The 17,682-nt window shown below is 42.7% G+C and overlaps 3 protein-coding genes across 3 annotated transcripts; all 3 read right to left on the bottom strand.

The window, feature by feature from the left end:
- Positions 1-3,755: 3,755 nt before the first annotated feature.
- On the bottom strand, positions 3,756-4,498 carry LOC125022994 (basement membrane-specific heparan sulfate proteoglycan core protein-like). The gene is made up of 3 exons (XM_047610042.1): positions 4,377-4,498; positions 4,052-4,297; positions 3,756-3,976 (listed from the first exon to the last, which is right to left on the bottom strand). The coding sequence occupies exons 2-3, from the start codon at positions 4,257-4,259 to the stop codon at positions 3,756-3,758; spliced, it is 429 nt and encodes a 142-aa protein (XP_047465998.1). The 5' UTR covers positions 4,260-4,297; positions 4,377-4,498.
- Positions 4,499-9,424: 4,926 nt separating this feature from the next.
- LOC125009753 (low affinity immunoglobulin gamma Fc region receptor II-like) lies at positions 9,425-12,455 on the bottom strand. Its single transcript, XM_047587937.1, has 6 exons — positions 12,336-12,455; positions 12,191-12,226; positions 10,262-10,525; positions 9,937-10,182; positions 9,676-9,861; positions 9,425-9,554 (listed from the first exon to the last, which is right to left on the bottom strand). Exons 1-6 carry the CDS (start codon positions 12,364-12,366, stop codon positions 9,445-9,447), a joined length of 873 nt encoding a protein of 290 aa, XP_047443893.1. The 5' UTR covers positions 12,367-12,455; the 3' UTR covers positions 9,425-9,444.
- Positions 12,456-15,054: 2,599 nt separating this feature from the next.
- On the bottom strand, positions 15,055-15,937 carry LOC125010146 (Fc receptor-like A). The gene is made up of 3 exons (XM_047588526.1): positions 15,539-15,937; positions 15,281-15,463; positions 15,055-15,187 (listed from the first exon to the last, which is right to left on the bottom strand). Exons 1-3 carry the CDS (start codon positions 15,744-15,746, stop codon positions 15,078-15,080), a joined length of 501 nt encoding a protein of 166 aa, XP_047444482.1. The 5' UTR covers positions 15,747-15,937; the 3' UTR covers positions 15,055-15,077.
- Between the last annotated feature and the right edge of the window lie 1,745 nt (positions 15,938-17,682).

The raw sequence follows: 17,682 nt of genomic DNA on the forward strand, positions 1-17,682 counted from the left end.
CTGTCACATTGTCTGATGTTGATGTTGATGTTGATGAATCCACTCAACAACCAAATACTCTGCTCTCTGTCCAAAAAGAACATTTGGGACAATTTTTAGTTAGTTTAGTTAGTTTCCTGTAGTCAGAACAAGTGATAAAGAAAATGTAGACAGTCAATTAATTTAGAAACCTGGTCATGTGACCTGTAGACTCAGTCCTGATCAAGAAGCCATCTTTATAGAAAGTAGCTGAGAGGATGGAGGGAGTGGTCTTTGTTTTAATTCAAAGTCAAAAATCTTTTATTGTCACTAGTACAAGTACCAGCGAAATTAGCCATCAACCCGCCCATACATATATAAAACATACATACACTTTGACAAAATGGGGGTTGACAGGACAGGAAGACAGAGATCGAAAAGAGAGATGCAGAGTGACTTGAGGAGAGGGGAGGAGAAAAGACAACAACCCCCATACTATGCTCCTGTGAGGACTTGCATCAGGGAAGGGGGTGAGGGGGAGGTGGGAGAGGGGTACGTGAGCGGGGTAGGGGTAGAGGTAAAACCCAGTGCAACCAAGCAGCAATCCGTTCCTGCAGCCACCGGGCGCTAGTTGTGGACCCACTTGTCACACCAGGGGGTAAAAGCACAAAGGCGTTGGATGTGGGGGTAGGGGGTGTGATTGCATATCTGTCCATATGTGTGTGTCTGTGTAGGCCTGGAGAGCTGCTTCGCCTAGAATCACAATCTTGGTGCCTCAGTCCAGAGACAACCTTGATCGTGTCCCAAACAGAGTCAACTATCAGCAGGTGTCTATGGGAGTGGGGCAGGAATACAAGAGCGTCTCACTGCAATGATCTTCAGGGGAGTTGGCCAGTGCTGTGTGATAAGACTGGGATTGTTTGGTCTTGGTGGAAGTAAGTTCTTTTGCATGACTACTCTGTTTGTCCATTCTGGCCTCTAAATCGTTCCATTTCCCTTTGCAAAGCCGAAAGCTTCTCCATGATGTTATCCAATTTGCGGTCGATAGCCACAGTCTGAGTGCCAACAGCTCTGCCCATCGCTCCAATCATGCCTGGCAGCTTTATGGGGCTGGACAACCGTCACCGTTTTTTGATTTCGTCGATAAATCAGGGCATTGCCTAATCCAATCAGCAAAAGACCTGAAATCATGGTTCCAAATAGACAGATGTCTTCAGATGTCAGACACACGACCCGCCACGACCGAAAAAATCTTTATCTGTGCTTCACCCTATGAAACACTACCTCAAAAAATAAAAGAAAGAAAAGAAAAAAGTTATCAGCTCAGATGCTTGAAAAAGGAGAACGAGGTGTTTGAAGAGAAGGAACATAAACCACTTATACCACATTCACACTGAAACGTAAGTGTTGTCGACACATTTTCTGACCAGGATGGACCCGCCTTGGTGTGGTTCCAGACTGCCAGCAGTTCCTCTGTTTTCTTCCTCCCTCTCATACATTATCCCGTTGACAACATCATTACACATTTACACTGTGAGGTAAACAATGGACAGCATGGACGTCAGTGAGGTGAATGGGAGATCAACAACCACACTGGTCTCATGGGACTGCACCAAAACTTTGTTTTCAGATCTTTTGAAATGAGGGATATTGCACAAAACCAGGAAAAGGGATTAATCCTGGATATGTTGGTTATCCTGGTTAAATTTATCCTGGACAAGTAACCATGGTGATTTATCCTCTGCAGCTAGCCTGCTCCAGACCAGGCTAACAACCAGGTTAAGGTCAATCCTATGGTGGATCTCCTGTCAACACTGTGAGAAATGAATGGACATGAATACACATGTTAGATAATCTCATCGTCCTGCATCCAAATATTATAAATGCAGTCATTTCATTTGCTGGTTGACCTTTAGCTTTAGTAGTATTTATTAGCAGAGCTTATATATATATAAAGGCTAAAAGCTCATTAGCTCATCATTAGACAAAATATTTGAGCAAGAAAAAGAAGATTTATTTGGAATCTCTTCCTTAATAAAAACAACACCAACACTTAAAGCTTCAAAATGATACAACAAAATCAGACAGTACAATACAGATGTTAAACAAATGGGAAAGAGAAAAAAAATAATTATATTGTGGTGGACACTAGGGGGTGGTAGTTTCACACCAGAACAGGGGATGAGGAAGAAGCAGAGCAGGAGTAGCGAAACAGGAAGTAGTAAGTGTTTTGTTTGTAGTTTTTTGTATGTTGGAAGTCTCAAGTAAAGAAACGTTTGAACTTATCCGATCCTGCCTCCTCGTGTTCCCTTTGATAAAAAGTGTCAAAGAAAGTGACTTTACTGTTGGATCTAAAGGGTTCCACATCATTCTGACTTTTCTTTTTAAATTCAATCTTTCTACTCATTCATTTGGTCTTATTACTGTCAGACTTAGTGTTATATTACAATGCTAATAAAGAAGTGTTGAAGGGCTCTCAGAGGTTTTTTGAATATATGGATCATTGCAGTTGATTAGATTTTTACTTTCAAAGATTGCTGGAGTTGCACAGATGAGCTCAGTCTCCTCAGTGTTCTCCTTTTAATTTCCAGCTCTCAGAGCTGAATTTTGTCAGGTCTGTGTGTTTCTGAGTGTTTTCCGCATAAACAAATCTTATAGTTTGTAGATTCTGTGGAGTCCATTATTGTCCACCGGGGTTTTCTCTCTCCTTTTTAATTGTGCTGGTGTTGCTATTTTGTCCTCATATTGTCCTTTAATTGTTCATGTCCAAGCAGCTCTTGTTCAGTGGTGGTGAAGTAGGACACAGGGCAATATGTTACAATCCCTTTGATCTGAGGCAAAACTCATTTAGAAGCAGAGTCCAACTGAAAAACTGACCAGCAGTCAGCTACTAACTAGCCTAGCCTAGCCAGCAGCAGCAGGTGATGAGAGGTGATGGGACATGCAAGTACACTTCAACCAACACCTCTCCTTTCTACTAGGATCAGAAATAAAACACTAATAGACACCAGCTAATTAGCCTAGCCACGGAAGTAAAACACTAGAAAACACCAGCTAATTAGCCTAGCCAACAGCAGTAGGTAAGAAATGATGGGACATGCAACTACACTTCAACCAAGAATAATGTGAACACACACTTATCCTAAACCACACCTGGCTTAACTAAGCCACGTCTTTTTATGTTGACTCCGCAACGTGCAACTGATTAAAGCACAAAAAGCACCAACAAGGCTCAGCAAATCGAAGAAGTCATTATCCAACTTTTGTGCAATACCCCCCAGCTTCTACAGCCCTGTGTCATGGATCTGACAAGCACACAATGGATAGACCCAAGATGCATGATTCAACAACAACAGTATTTTCCAAAAACAGTCTCTTTAATAACAAAGCACTTTCATTACATGGAGTTCAGGTGGAGAAGGCAGACTGAGCAAAAAGGGGCAAGGCAGAGGAAAAAGACAAAGACGACAAAATAACAGGAATTAACGAATAGAAATGAAAAAACACAAACATCAGGAGACATGACACCCTGGAGCTTTTGCAACAGTCCTGTTCACATGGGATTAGTTTTATATAGGACGTCCTGTGATTCAGATATTACCCCCTATGTCTGTGTTTCATGTGGCGCATTCACATGAAGGATTGTTGAACAGGCCTAGAAGACTCAGGAGCTTCTACATGAAGATAAAACTGAAGATCGGAAAGTGACAAAAGACTAAACATTAACACAGAGACACAAAACCTTTGTTTCTTCAAGGAGCCACTTTTATTACTGGTCAATATTTGTCAGAGACTCTTCAGAAGTGATGCTCTGTGGTGAAAACATTAACGTCGTCACAGTCGTCATCTAATCGCTCCTCTATGAGGAGAGTGGAGATGAAGTATGGACAGAACACCACCAGGTGGTAGACCACTTTGTGGACAAGGTTGGCTGAGCATGGTGGAGGAGGGGGCGTGGCCTCAGTAGTGGTGGGAGGTGGGGACGTAGATGTGGGAGGAGCTCTGGTTGTAGGTTTCTCTGTAGAGAGAATCTCACCTGGTCAGATGAACATGTGGATGAAATAAGAGTTGAAATCAAAGTGAAGCTCCTCACCTGTGACAGTGATCCAGCTGGATTGAGACTCTCCATGACCACCAATGTAACAGTTGTAGAGGCCTTCATCAGACCTGGTAACATGGTGGATGGTCATGTGACCTGTAGACTCAGTCCTGATCAAGGAGCCATCTTTATAGAAAGTAGCTGAGAGGATGGAGGGAGTGGTCTTTGTTTTACAGAGCAGAGTGACGTCATCTCCCTCCATCACAGGGAGGACAGGACTCTGCAGGATCACTGGTCCACCTCAACACAGAGACAAACTACAGCATTTCATCCATTTCCACACAGCTTCAAAAATACTAACTCCACAGTCTGAGCTTACCAGAGACAGTGAGGTTGATGCTGTTACTGGTTGCTCCCTCTCTGGACTCACACCAGTAAACTCCACTGTCCTTGATGAGGGTGTAGCTAATGTTACAGGAAGAACTAGCTGCTTTTCCCCACCCAGCTCCACACTGAGTCCTCTGTCCTGTGGTGGTGTTTCTCCTCAGAGTCCATCCAGCAGAGCTGTCGTCCTCCTCACAGCTCAGAGACACAAAGTCTCCTTTAAAGACCTGAGAGAAGCTGGGACTCACAGTCAGACGAGCTGGGAGGGTTCAGATGAAACAACAGTGATACTTTACATTTCTGGACAGTAAATGCTATGGAGTTAAATTTCTGGTGTTGGAGACATTTTAGTGAGAGTAGAGTTAATTTTCCTCTTGTTTTAGAGTTAAATGTGTTATATATAACTCTCTGAGGACAAATAGTTGGTGTTAAAGTTAAGTGTTGGTGAATTAACTCAGTGTCAGTGTCAGTTCAACACATTTAATTCTCTTCATTTCTACAAAATGCTCTGAACCTGGATATGACACCTCAGGTGTCAATTTATTAGCCCTGCCCATTTATTCTAGCTCCACCTGGACAGTCATCCTGAGAACTACCGACTGACTTTTACTGATGAGAAATCTTTGTCTGGTGAGTAAAGGTGATTCATTTTTTATATAATGTTATGTTTAATGTCAATGACTCGCATGACCCGAACAGCGCTGTATGAGAACACCAAGCTAACGCTAACATTTGATTTCTTCAGCCATGCTAAACATGCCAAACAGAGACTGATGGTTCCCTGGATCAAATTTCTCTCAGATGTGAAAAGAAACTAAATCATTTCAGCTTCTATGAACTTCAGCCTGAGTCTGTGTGTGTTTGTCTGACAGTTCATGAAAGATTTGTGTGAATAACGGTAGTTTAGGATGAAAAAGTAACAACCACTGTCTAGATTGGAGACACACAGCAACTCAGACAACACATTGTTGAACATCATGACAGTTTAACGACTGTGTGAACAGGAAACTCAGATTTCTATGTCTTTGTAGCTCAGAGGAAGTTCTGGCTTCAACTGGCTCCAATTAGCATCAACACAGACTGAATGTCCACATAAAAAGTGGTGAAGTGTCCCTTTAAGGCAGCTGGTCACTGGACTCACTTTCACACAGTAAAGATAAACAGAGTTTTGATGGCGTTTCTTGGACAGACTCAGTGAGTATCAGACTGTAACAGAGGAAGTTGACTAACCTTGGTTTGTTGTGCAGCACAGCAGAGAGCCCAGAACTAAAGAGAAACCACACTTTGAACTTTAATGACTGTTGTGCTGTGGGAAGCAGCAGTGATCATCTCTCAGCGTTTAGACACCAACACACATCCAGCAGATCAGACTCACCCAGCAGCCTCTGGACAGATGTTCCCTCCATTCTGCAGCTGACTGAAATGAGACCAGCAGCAGTTTGACCGACACTAAAAGAGTCTTCCTTCCTCTTTCTGTAGCAGCTACATGTCAATGATTTTCTTTGCAGCAGCTAACAGTTGCTAACTCTTGGGCGTGAGAACTCAATTCAAAATAACCCTCATATGAAACCAAATGACCTCATTTCAACAAAACTCTAAGAGCAAAGATCTTTATCTATATGTAGCCAAGTGAACTGGGGTTACGGTGCTTTTTGTGTATTTGTTGGTTGATAAGGAAGTAAAATCGGTTACTGTCACTTAAAGACCAGCGACTGCAAATCTCGAGAGAACTCAGAAGTCCCATGAGCCCTGACAGACCCGTGAAATATTGCAGACTGTGAAGCTAGTGATGGATATGGTGTGTAATTGTCAACTGTGAGATTATAAATATACTGAAAACTGGTAAATGACAGAGTGAATAATTATCAGAGTCAATAAATGAGTGTTAGAGAGCAAACAGGCTGGTGTGTGACGAGTCAACGCACTTTGTCAGTGGGTCATATCGTCAGGTGTGTGTCTCCATTCTGCTGAGAAGTAAGTGACACAATGAGTGATAAAAGTCCTTGTTGTGGCGCCATATATTGTTTTACTAAAGTGTGATTTTGTATATTGATGCTCATCACAGAGGGCAGAAAGAGGAGTGTTTGTATGTTGTGTCCAGGGCTGAATCAAGGCTGTAGATTATCCACTGGACGTGAGTGAGTTTGTGATTTACAGTACATGTTAAAAAGAAGTTATTTAAGTTCATGTAGGATGAGTTGGAATAACATGTTTGAATGCTGAAAATATATAATTCTGTTTCATTATGTAATTAAAGTTCACAAAATCAACTTTGCTGAGAGGGACAGCAGTGTTTTGGTTTCTGATGATTTTATTTCATACCACCCTCAGAATGATAAAATTAATGCTGTGTTCTATCTGAGTACAGTCAGGGACTAAAAGAACCCATGAAAAATATGTCTTTGTGTCTGGTCCTCTCTTACGACCTGGCCACATATATTTGTGCCTGACCCTATGAAACCCTATGTCAAGAATCACAGTGTGGAGAAAAGTCTCCTCTAAAGACCTGAGAGCTACTGGGACTCAGTCACATGAGCTGGGAGGGTTCAGATGAATCAATATGAATAGTCTCATCTCCTCTTCTACCACCACTTACAGCTCCATGTCATTGGTGTTGTTGTCTCCCGACTGTCATCAGGTGAGAGGGGGGGTCCACCCTGGACAGGTCTCCAGTCTATCTCAGGACTAACACAGAGACAAACGACCATTCCCACTCACACTCACACCTAGGGTCAATTTAGAGTCACCAATCAGCCTAAGGAGCATGTCTTTGGAGGTGGGAGGAAGCCGGAGTACCAGGAGAAAACCCACGCAGACACACGGAGAACATGCAAACTCCACCCAGAAAGACCTGAACCTTGTCCCCCTGAGTCATCAGTGCTGGGGGAAGCAAGGGGGGGAGGTAGGGTGGGAGGTTAAGGTGTGGAGGCTGTTGTGGAGTAGAAGAATGAAAGGAAGGTCTGATAGTTGTCCAGATATGAAGAATAAAGCAGTGTTGGTGATAGTGGTGAATGGTGTTCTAGGGTTTCTGGAGCCAGACTGGATGATGTCTGATGGGCAGAGTGGAGGGCATCTCCATACTTGTGGATGTGGTCTGTATAAAGTTGGAGATGGATTGTGAGTCTGGTCTTTCTGTAGAGACTTTCCAGTTTGAGTTCCTGTGCTTTCATCTGGTGGAGTGCATGGGGTGTTCCAGGGGGCAGAGTGAGTGAAAGAAACTGTTTTGGTTTTGTTGGGGTGCAAGTAAGTCCAGACAGGAGGTAAAAGTATTGTTACAGTTAGCATCAAGGTCGGAGGGATTACCAGATAGGGGTGGGGATGGGAGTGTTTATGACCATTTCAAGTAGGAGGTGATCAGAGATGTAGAAGTTTTAGCCAGATGGTGGTAACACCTGGAGAATGGAGGAGTAGACCAGGTCAAAGACGTGACCGCGGTTGTGTGTGGGGAAGTGAATGTGTTGTGGGAAGTTGAAGCGATCAAGAATCTAAGATGAATTTTCAGCTGATCCCTCCTATTATCCTCAGATATTACCAACACATTTTACCCTCAAGAAAATGAATTACATGAACTTGTTGACCAAGTTTTTGTGTCAGGCACTTTGTTTAGTTTTTGACTACATGAATAACCTCTTGCTACCAGTGAGTTGACTTTCATGCTACTGTTATTTTTTTGAATGTTGAACAGTGGTTGAGGTACAATCGACCCCAAGGATAATAGGAGGGTTATATCTTTGGCCACTCAGTGACTACTGGCAATCCGAGTCTTTGCTGATGACCTGACAGTCACCACAACATCAATCCCAATCAGTAGTTGGACATTACAAGGGCTGGAGAAGCTCATTTCACGGGGAAGGATGAGTTTCAAACCAGAGAAACCCACATCCCTGTAAGCTGGCATCCAGAAGACCTGTAGAGTTCCTCAGACCTGGGTGACAAAACACAACTACTCTGGGCTTTCTTGCAGGTTCTGTTGTTTGACATCTCAGTGTGAACTGTGACGGCCTTAGAGAAGATTAATAGTGATCTGTGAAGGTGGTTTGACTTGAAAAAGAACTTTAACAGTGGAAGATCCAACCAACGCCTTACAACTCCCCTTCAGAGATGTGACGGAGCGTCTTTGAACGCACCGTCATTTCCCGACCTCTCTTGCCGAAGAGCGTCACACACACACACAAACACACACACACACACACACACACACACACACACACACACACACACACACACACACACCTGCTGCTGTCACCTGTATTTGCCTCTGGGTCTTGGGCCAAGCCGTGGCACTTCCTGGACACGCTGTGAATAGCGCTGGGTGGCGCGCTTCTGATGGTCATGTGACCACGGACTACACCATTACTGTTATTTGTGTAATATTTCGTGATTTGTTGTGTTTTGGGGAAATAAGGAAATCACTGTATGCAAGTATTTTTGTGCCATTGTTGATTGGTTTGCCCGGGGGAGGGGCTAAGGGGTGTTTCAAGGGAGCTTTGCTCACTCAGTGGAGAGTTCTGGCCTAGTGACACTGAGGGCTACTAGTGTCCTGTGTAAGCTCATCCTGAAGCTGATATTGTGTGTTTTTGGGTTTGTCTGCTATCTACCCTGACCTGTAAATTTTTGCCTTACCTTTGTAGGGAATTTGGTGCAAATAAAATTCACCACACATATGTTGTTCGACAGAGCCATCATTTTCTCTTCTATCAAAACGAATCCGTGACAAGAGACCTCAGAGAATAGTTTGAGGGCACATGATTGACAGAGTCCACGGAGTCCAGAGACTCCAATTATTCAAAAATATCTGCTGTTGGGATGGAGGTCTGCACTGGGAGAAAGTGGAGTTTGTCCAGAGAGATGCAGGTGGCAGATTCATGGCTGAAATCAACCCTGGAACTTGAAGGATTGTTGAACGGACCTAGAAGACTCAGGAGCTTCTCTATGAAGATAAAACTTGAAGAAAAGTGACAAAAGACTCGTTAAACAAGAACAGCCAGACACATAAAGAAGCACAAAATCTTTTGTTTTCAATGAACCACTTTTATTACTGGTCAGTATTTGTCAAAGACTCTTCAGAAGTGATGCTCTGTGGTGAAAACATTGACATCGTCACAGTCGTCATCTAATCGCTGCCCAACTTGGGAGAGCTGAGTCATCACCATGGAGACAGAGAAATCATTTCCTGTAGTCAGAGCAGGTGAAAAAGAAAATGAGGGGATCTTATCAAGACGTAAAGAATTCAGAAACTTGTCATTGATTGATTGATTGATCGATTGATTGATTGATTGATGAGTGAATGTTACCTGTTGGTCTGTGTCGACATAAAGACACCATGAGGAGAGTGGAGATGAAGTATGGACAGAACACCACCAGGTGGTAAGCCACTTTGTGGACAAGGTTGACGGAGCATGGTGGAGGAGGGGGTGTGGCCTCAGTAGTGGTGGGAGGTGGGGACGTAGATGTGGGTGGAGCTGTGGTTGTAGGTTTCTCTGTAGAGAGAATCTCACCTGGTCAGATGAACATGTGGATGAAATAAGAGTTGAAATCAAAGTGAAGCTCCTCACCTGTGACAGTGATCCAGCTGGATGGAGACTCTCCATGACCGATGATGAAACACTTGTAGAGGCCTTCATCAGACCTGGTAACATGGTGGATGGTCATGTGACCTGTAGACTCATTCCTGATCAAGGAGCCATCTTTATAGAAAGTAGCTGAGAGGATGGAGGGAGTGGTCTCTGTTTTACAGAGCAGAGTGACGTCATCTCCCTCCATCACAGGGAGGACAGGACTCTGCAGGATCACTGGTCCACCTCAACACAGAGACAAACTACAGCATTTCATCCATTTCCACACAGCTTCATCAATACTAACTCCACAGTCTGAGCTTACCAGAGACAGTGAGGTTGATGCTGTTACTGGTTGCTCCCTCTCTGGACTCACACCAGTAAACTCCACTGTCTGATGGGAAGATGTAGCTGATGTTACAGGAAGAACCAGCTGCTTTTCCCCACCCAGCTCCACACTGAGTCCTCTGTCCTGTGGTGGTGTTTCTCCTCAGAGTCCATCCAGCAGAGCTGTCGTCCTCCTCACAGCTCAGAGACACAAAGTCTCCTTTAAAGACCTGAGAGAAGCTGGGACTCACAGTCAGACGAGCTGGGAGGGTTCAGATGAATCAACAGTGATCATTTACATTTCTACACAGTAAATGCTATGGAGTTAAAGTTCTGGTGTTGGTGACATTTTAGTGAGAGTAGAGTTAATTTTCCTCTTGTTTTAGAGTTAAATGTGTTATATACAACTCTCTTCTACAAAAAGCTCTGAACCTGGATATGACACCTCAGGTGTTAATTTATTAGCCCCGCCCATTTATCATAACTCCATCTGGACAGTCAGGTTGGGTACAACTTTACTGCCCCACTGCAGGCTGCTGTGTCCTGGTACCTCTGGAACCTTTTTAAAACCTTTTTTTTGTGTTTGTTTCTGTTTGTATGAGTTTGTTTTAGCAGAAACTCTACTATGACCCTGAGGACAATCTTGTGTGGAGACTAGAGACAGTTCAACACCTGCTGTAGGAGCTACAGGACTCATCCTCTCTCATTTTAACTGATGTTTGGGAACAAAGTATCTGGAAAGTTTGATGTAAAGTGGGGTCTAATGTTTTGTAACAGTTATATGATTTAAATGTATTTGCATTTTAAATAAGAATTTAAATTAAATAATAATTTTGAAATAATTTTTTTAAGCTTAACATGGCCTCGTTATTTTATCATAGTTTATTTTACGTGTAATGTGTGACAGGAACAAATATTTACTCCGTACAGTGTAAATATGGAGTAAACACCTGTAGTAGTTAACAACTGACACTAAGAGTGAGTTGATATCTGACATTATACACTAGTGTTGAGAAAGACTGACACTGATTAGTGTTGAGATGTGTTAAATTTTAACTACAGGAAGAGTCAACAATAACACTGTGGGAACGTTAACATACCAACACTTCAAAAAGTGTCAAATTAACACCCTTTGGTGTGGAGCCATGTAGACACTTTAAAAGTGTTGAGATTAACTCTGATGGTGTTGACTTGGATATGCTGACTTTGCAGGTTCTTCATTAAATAACCTCTAGAGTTCAACATGTCACAAACTAACTGCTTTGCTACCAGTAAAGATGAAATCTTTTTACAGTGTATGGACTCAGACAGACAGCCAGGGATTCATCTTTTCCAGCGTAGAGAGCAGGAAGCAGAGAGAAGCAGAGGCTGCAGCTGCATTAGCGTTGCAAGAAGATACATCCAGAGTTGAACGTCCACAAACTAAAGACCAAACAGAGACTGATGGTTCCTTGGATCAAATTTCTCTCAGATGTGAAAAGAAAAGAAATCATTTCAGCTTCTATGAAATTCAGCCTGAGTCTGTGTGTGTTTGTCTGACAGTTCATGAAAGATTTACTCCTCACTGAGTGAATAACGTTAGTTTAGGATGAAAAAGTAACAGCCACTGTCTAGATTGGAAACACACAGCAACTCAGACAACACATTGTTGAACATGACGACAGTTTAACAACGACTGTGTGAACAGGAAGCTCAGATTTCTATGTCTTATCTATGTCTTATTTATAGCTCAGAGGAAGTTCTGGCTTCAACTGGCTCCAACTAGCATCAACACAGACTGAATATCCACGTAAAAAGTGGTGAAGTGTCCCTTTAAGGCAGCTGGTCACTGGACTCACTCTCACACAGTAAAGACACACAGAGTTTTGATGGCGTTTCTTGGACAGACTCAGTGAGTATCAGACTGTAACAGAGGAAGTTGACTAACCTTGGTTTGTTGTGCAGCACAGCAGAGAGCCCAGAACTAAAGAGAAACCACACTTTGAGTTTTAAAGACTGTTGTGCTGTGGGAAGCAGCAGTGATCATCTCTCAGCGTTTAGATACCAACATACATCCAGCAGATTAGACTCACCCAGCAGCCTCTGGACAGATGTTCCCTCCATTCTGCAGCTGACTGAAATGAGACCAGCAGCAGTTTGACCGACACTAAAAGAGTCTTCCTTCCTCTTTCTGTAGCAGCTACATGTCAATGATTTTCTTTGCAGCAGCTAACAGTTGCTAACTCATGGGTGTGAGAAAAAAGCTCACACATGAAACCACATGATGACATGGCAACAACACTATGAGAAAATGTCCTTATCTCTGCATGATCCTATGAAACACTAAGCTATGAAAAAAAATGTTATCACCTCAGATCCTTGAAAAAGCAGAACGAGGTGTTTGAAGAGAAGGAACATCAACCACTTATACCACATTCACGCTGAAACGTAAGTGTTGTCGACACATTTTCTGACCAGGATGGACCCGCCTTGGTGTGGTTCCAGACTGCCAGTAGTTGTTGGTCTGACCTCCCTCTGTTTTCTTCCTCCCTCTCATACATTATCGCGTTGACAACATCATCACACATTTACACTGTGAGGTAAACAATGGACAGCATGGACGTCAGTGAGGTGAATGGGAGATCAACAACCACACTGGTCTCATGGGACTGGACCAAAACTTTGTTTTCAGATCTTTTGAAATGAAGGATATTGCACAAAACCAGGATAAGAGATTAATCCTGGATATGTTGGTTAAATTAATCCTGCACAAGTTACTATGGTGATTTATCCTCTGCAGCTAGCCTGCTCCAGACCAGGCTAACAACCAGGTTAAGGTCAATCCTATGGTGGATCTCCTGTCAACACTGTGAGAAATGAATGGACATGAATACACAGGTTAGATAATCTCATCGTCCTGCATCCAAATATTATAAATGCAGTCATTTCATTTGCTGGTTGACCTTTAGTTTTAGTAGTATTTATTAGCAGAGCTTATATATATATAAAGGCTAAAAGCTCATTAGCTCATCATTAGACAAAATATTTGAGCAAGAAAAAGAAGATTTATTTGGAATCTCTTCATTATTAAAAACAACACCAACACTGAAAGCTTCAAAACGATACAATAAAATCAGACAGTACAATACAGATGTTAAACAAATGGGAAAGAGAAAAAAAATAATTATATTGTGGTGGACACTAGGGGGTGGTAGTTTCACACCAGAACAGGGGATGAGGAAGAAGCAGAGCAGGAGTAGTGAAAAAGGAAATAGGAAGTGTTTTGTTTGTAGTTTTTTGTATGTTGGAAGTCTCAAGTAAAGAAACGTTTGCACTTGTCTGATCCTGCCTCCTCGTGTTCCCTTTGATATAAAGTGTCAAAGAAAGTGACTTTACTGTTGGATCTAAAGGGTTCCACATCATTCTGACTTTTCTTTTTAAATTCAATCTTTCTACTCATTCATTTGGTCTTATTACTGTCAGACTTAGTGTTATATTACAATGCTAATAAAGAAGTGTTGAAGTGCTCTCAGAGGTTTTTGAATATATGGATCATTGCAGTTGATTAGATTTTTACTTTCAAAGATTGCTGGAGTTGCACGGATGATCTCAGTCTCCTCAGTGTTCTCCTTTTAATTTCCAACTCTCAGAGCTGAATTTTGCCAGCTCTGTCTGTTTCTGCAGGTGTTCCACATAAACAACTCTTATAGTGTGTAGATTCTGTGGAAGTCTGGGGAGTCCATTATTGTCCACCAGGCTTTTCTCTCTCCTTTTTAATTGCGCTGGTGTTGCTATTTTTTCTCATATTGTCCTTTAATTGTTCATGTCCAAGCAGCTCTTGCTCAGTGGTGGTGAAGTAGGACACAGGACGATACGTTACAATCCCTTTGATCTGAGGCAAAACTCATTTAGAAGCAGAGTCCAACTGAAAAACTGACCAGCAGTCAACTACTAACTAGCCTAGCCTAGCCTAGCCAGCAGCAGCAGGTGATGAGAGGTGATGGGACATGCAACTACACTTCAACCAACACCTCTCCTTTCTACTAGGATGAGAAATAAAACACTACTAGACACCAGCTAATTAGCCTAGCCACGGAAGTAAAACACTAGAAAACACCAGCTAATTAGCCTAGCCAAAAGCAGTAGGTAAGAAATGATGGGACATGCAACTACACTTCAACCTAGAATAATGTGAACACACACTTATCCTAACAATCCACACCTGGCTTAACTAAGCCGCGTCTTTTTATGTTGACTCTGCAACGTGCAACCAGTTAAAGCAACAAAAGCACCAACAAGGCTCAGCAAATCGAAGAAGTCATTATCCAACTTTTGTGCAATACCCCCCAGCTTCCACAGCCCTGTGTCAAAGATCTGACAAGCACACAATGGATAGACGCAAATGCATGATTCAATAACAACAGTATTTTCCAAAAACAGTCTCTTTAATAACAAAGCAGGTTCAGTACATGGAGTTCAGGTGGAGAAGGCAGACCAAGCAAAAAGGGGCAAGGCAGATTCTAATGAATAGAAATGAGAAAACACAAACATCAGGAGACATGACACCCTGGAGCTTCGACAACAGTCCTGTTCACATGGGATTAGTTTCATATAGGACGTCCTGTGATTCAGATATTACCCCCTATGTCTGTGTTTCATGTGGCGCATTCACATGAAAGATAGTTGAACAGCCCTAGAAGACTCAGGAGCTTCTACATGAAGATAAAACTGAAGATTGGAAAGTGACAAAAAACTAAACATTAACAGAGAGACACAAAACCTTTGTTTCTTCAAGGAGCCACTTTTATTACTGGTCAATATTTGTCAGAGACTCTTCAGAAGTGATGCTCTGTGGTGAAAACATTGATGTTGTAATACTCATCATCCAATCCCTGCCCAGCTGGGGAGAGTGGAGCCATCACCATGGAGACTGAGAGTTCACTTCCTGTAGTCAGAGCAGATGAAAAAGAAAATGAAGAGAATTTAACATGATATAAAGAATTCAGAAACCTGTCACTGATTGATGAGTGAATGTTACCTGTTGGTCTGTGTCGACATAAAGACACCATGAGGAGAGTGGAGATGAAGTATGGACAGAACACCACCAGGTGGCAGACCAGTCTGAGGACAAGGTGGAGGGAGGATGGTGGAGGGGGTGTGGCCTCAGTAGTGATGGTAGGTGGGGACATAGATGTGGGAGGAGCTGTGGTTGTAGGTTTCTCTGTAGAGAGAATCTCACCTGGTCAGATGAACATGTGGATGAAATAAGAGTTGAAAACAAAATCAGGTTCCTCACCTGTGACAGTGATCCAGCTGGATGGAGACTCTCCATGACTGATGATGTTACACTTGTAGAGGCCTTCATCAGACCTGGTAACATGGTGGATGGTCATGTGACCTGTAGACTCAGCCCTGATCAAGGAGCCATCTTTATAGAAAGCAGCTGAGAGGATGGAGGGAGTGGTCTTTGTTTTACAGAGCAGAGTGACGTCATCTCCTTCCATCACAGGGAGGACAGGACTCTGCAGGATCACTGGTCCACCTCAACACAGAGACAAACTACAGCATTTCATCCATTTCCACACAGCTTCATCAATACTAACTCCACAGTCTGAGCTTACCAGAGACAGTGAGGTTGATGCTGTTACTGGTTGCTCCCTCTCTGGACTCACACCAGTAAACTCCATTGTCTGATGGGACGGTGTGGCTGATGTTATAGGAAGAACCAGCTGGTTCTCTCAAGCCAACTCCACAAAATGGTATGGTGATGATTCTCCTCCTCCTCAGAGTCCATCCAGCAGAGCTGTCGTCCTCCTCACAGCTCAGAGACACAAAGTCTCCTATAAAGACCTGAGAGAAGCTGGGACTCACAGTCAGACGAGCTGGGAGGGTTCAGATGAAACAACAGTGATCCTTTATGTTTCTGTCCTCATTAAATAACCTCTAGAGTTCCACATGTAATTAACTAACTACATCTCCAACAGTAAAAATGAAATCTTTGTACAGTGAATGGACTCAGAAAGACAGCCAGGGATTCATCTTTTCCAGCGTAGAGAGCAGGAAGCAGAGAGAAGCAGAGGCTGCAGCTACATTAGCGTTGCAAGAAGATACATCCAGAGTTGACCGTCCACAAACTGAAGACCAAACAGAGACTGATGGTTCCTTGGATCAAATTTCTCTCAGATGTGAAAAGAAACTAAATCATTTCAGCTTCTATGAACTTCAGCCTGAGTCTGTGTGTGTTTTTCTCACAGTTCATGAAAGATTTACTCCTCACTGAGTGAATAATGGTAGTTTAGGATGAAAAAGTAACAGTTACAGTCTAGATTGGAGACACACAGCAACTCAGACAACACATTGTTGAACATGACGACGGTTTAACAATGACTGTGTGAACAGGAAACTTCGCTTTCTATGTCTTTGTAGCTCAGAGGAAGTTCTGGCTTCAACTGGCTCCAACTAGCATCAACACAGACTGAATTTCCACATAAAAAGTGGTGAAATGTCCCTTTAAGGCAGCTGGTCACTGGACTCACTCTCACACAGTAAAGACACAGAGTTTTGATGGCGTTTCGTGGACAGACTCAGTGAGTATCAGACTGTAACAGAGGAAGTTGACTAACCTTGGTTTGTTGTGCAGCACAGCAGAGAGCCCAGAACTAAAGAGAAACCACACTTTGAGCTTTAATGACTGTTGTGCTGTGGGAAGCAGCAGTGATCATCTCTCAACGTTTAGACACCAACACACATCCAGCAGATCAGACTCACCCAGCAGCCTCTGGACAGATGTTCCCTCCATTCTGCAGCTGACTGAAACGAGACCAGCAGCAGTTTGACAGAAACGAAAAGAGTCTTCCTTCCTCTTTTTTATCAGCTACATGTCAATGATTTTCTTTGCAGCAGCTAACTGTTGCTAACTCTTGGGCATGAGAACTCAATTCAAAATAACCCTCATATGAAACCAAATGACCTAATTTTAACAAAACTCTAAGAGCAAAGATCTTTATCTACATGTAGCCAAGTGAACTGGGGTTATGGTGCTTTTTGTGTATTTGTTGGTTGATAAGGAAGTAAAATAGGTTACTGTCACTTAAAGACCGGCGACTGCAAATCTCGAGAGAACTCGGAAGTCCCATGAGCCCTGACAGACCCGTGAAATGTTGCAGACTGTGACGCTAGTGACTGATATGGTGTGTAATTGTCAACTGTGAGATTATAAATATACTGAAAACTGGTAAATGACAGAGTGAATAATTAGCAGAGTCAATAGATGAGTGTTAGAGAGTAAACAAGCTGGTGTGTGACGAGTCAACGCACTTTGTCAGTGGGTCATATCGTCAGGTGTGTGTCTCCATTCTGCTGAGAAGTAAGTGACACAATGAGTGATAAAAGTCCTTGTTATGGCGTCATATATTGTTTATTTTACTAAAAGTGTGATTT

The sequence above is a fragment of the Mugil cephalus genome, chromosome 1, assembly GCF_022458985.1.
Source record: "Mugil cephalus isolate CIBA_MC_2020 chromosome 1, CIBA_Mcephalus_1.1, whole genome shotgun sequence".
Lineage (NCBI taxonomy): Eukaryota > Metazoa > Chordata > Actinopteri > Mugiliformes > Mugilidae > Mugil > Mugil cephalus.

Excerpts from the sequence above, each read along its gene's own strand:
- LOC125010146 (XM_047588526.1), bottom strand. The coding sequence starts at position 15,746 with ATGGAAGGAGATGACGTCACTCTGCTCTGTAAAACAAAGACCACTCCC. Across the intron at positions 15,464-15,538 it reads CAGCTGGATCACTGTCACAG|AGAAACCTACAACCACAGCT; the intron begins GTGAGGAACCTG and ends TTCTCTCTACAG. Across the intron at positions 15,188-15,280 it reads ATGTCGACACAGACCAACAG|GAAGTGAACTCTCAGTCTCC; the intron begins GTAACATTCACT and ends CTCTGACTACAG.
- LOC125009753 (XM_047587937.1), bottom strand. The coding sequence starts at position 12,366 with ATGGAGGGAACATCTGTCCAGAGGCTGCTGG. Across the intron at positions 10,526-12,190 it reads GTGCTGCACAACAAACCAAG|CTCGTCTGACTGTGAGTCCC; the intron begins GTTAGTCAACTT and ends GAACCCTCCCAG. Across the intron at positions 10,183-10,261 it reads CATCAACCTCACTGTCTCTG|GTGGACCAGTGATCCTGCAG; the intron begins GTAAGCTCAGAC and ends CTCTGTGTTGAG.
- LOC125022994 (XM_047610042.1), bottom strand. The coding sequence starts at position 4,259 with ATGGAGGGAGATGACGTCACTCTGCTCTGTAAAACAAAGACCACTCCC. Across the intron at positions 3,977-4,051 it reads CAGCTGGATCACTGTCACAG|AGAAACCTACAACCAGAGCT; the intron begins GTGAGGAGCTTC and ends TTCTCTCTACAG.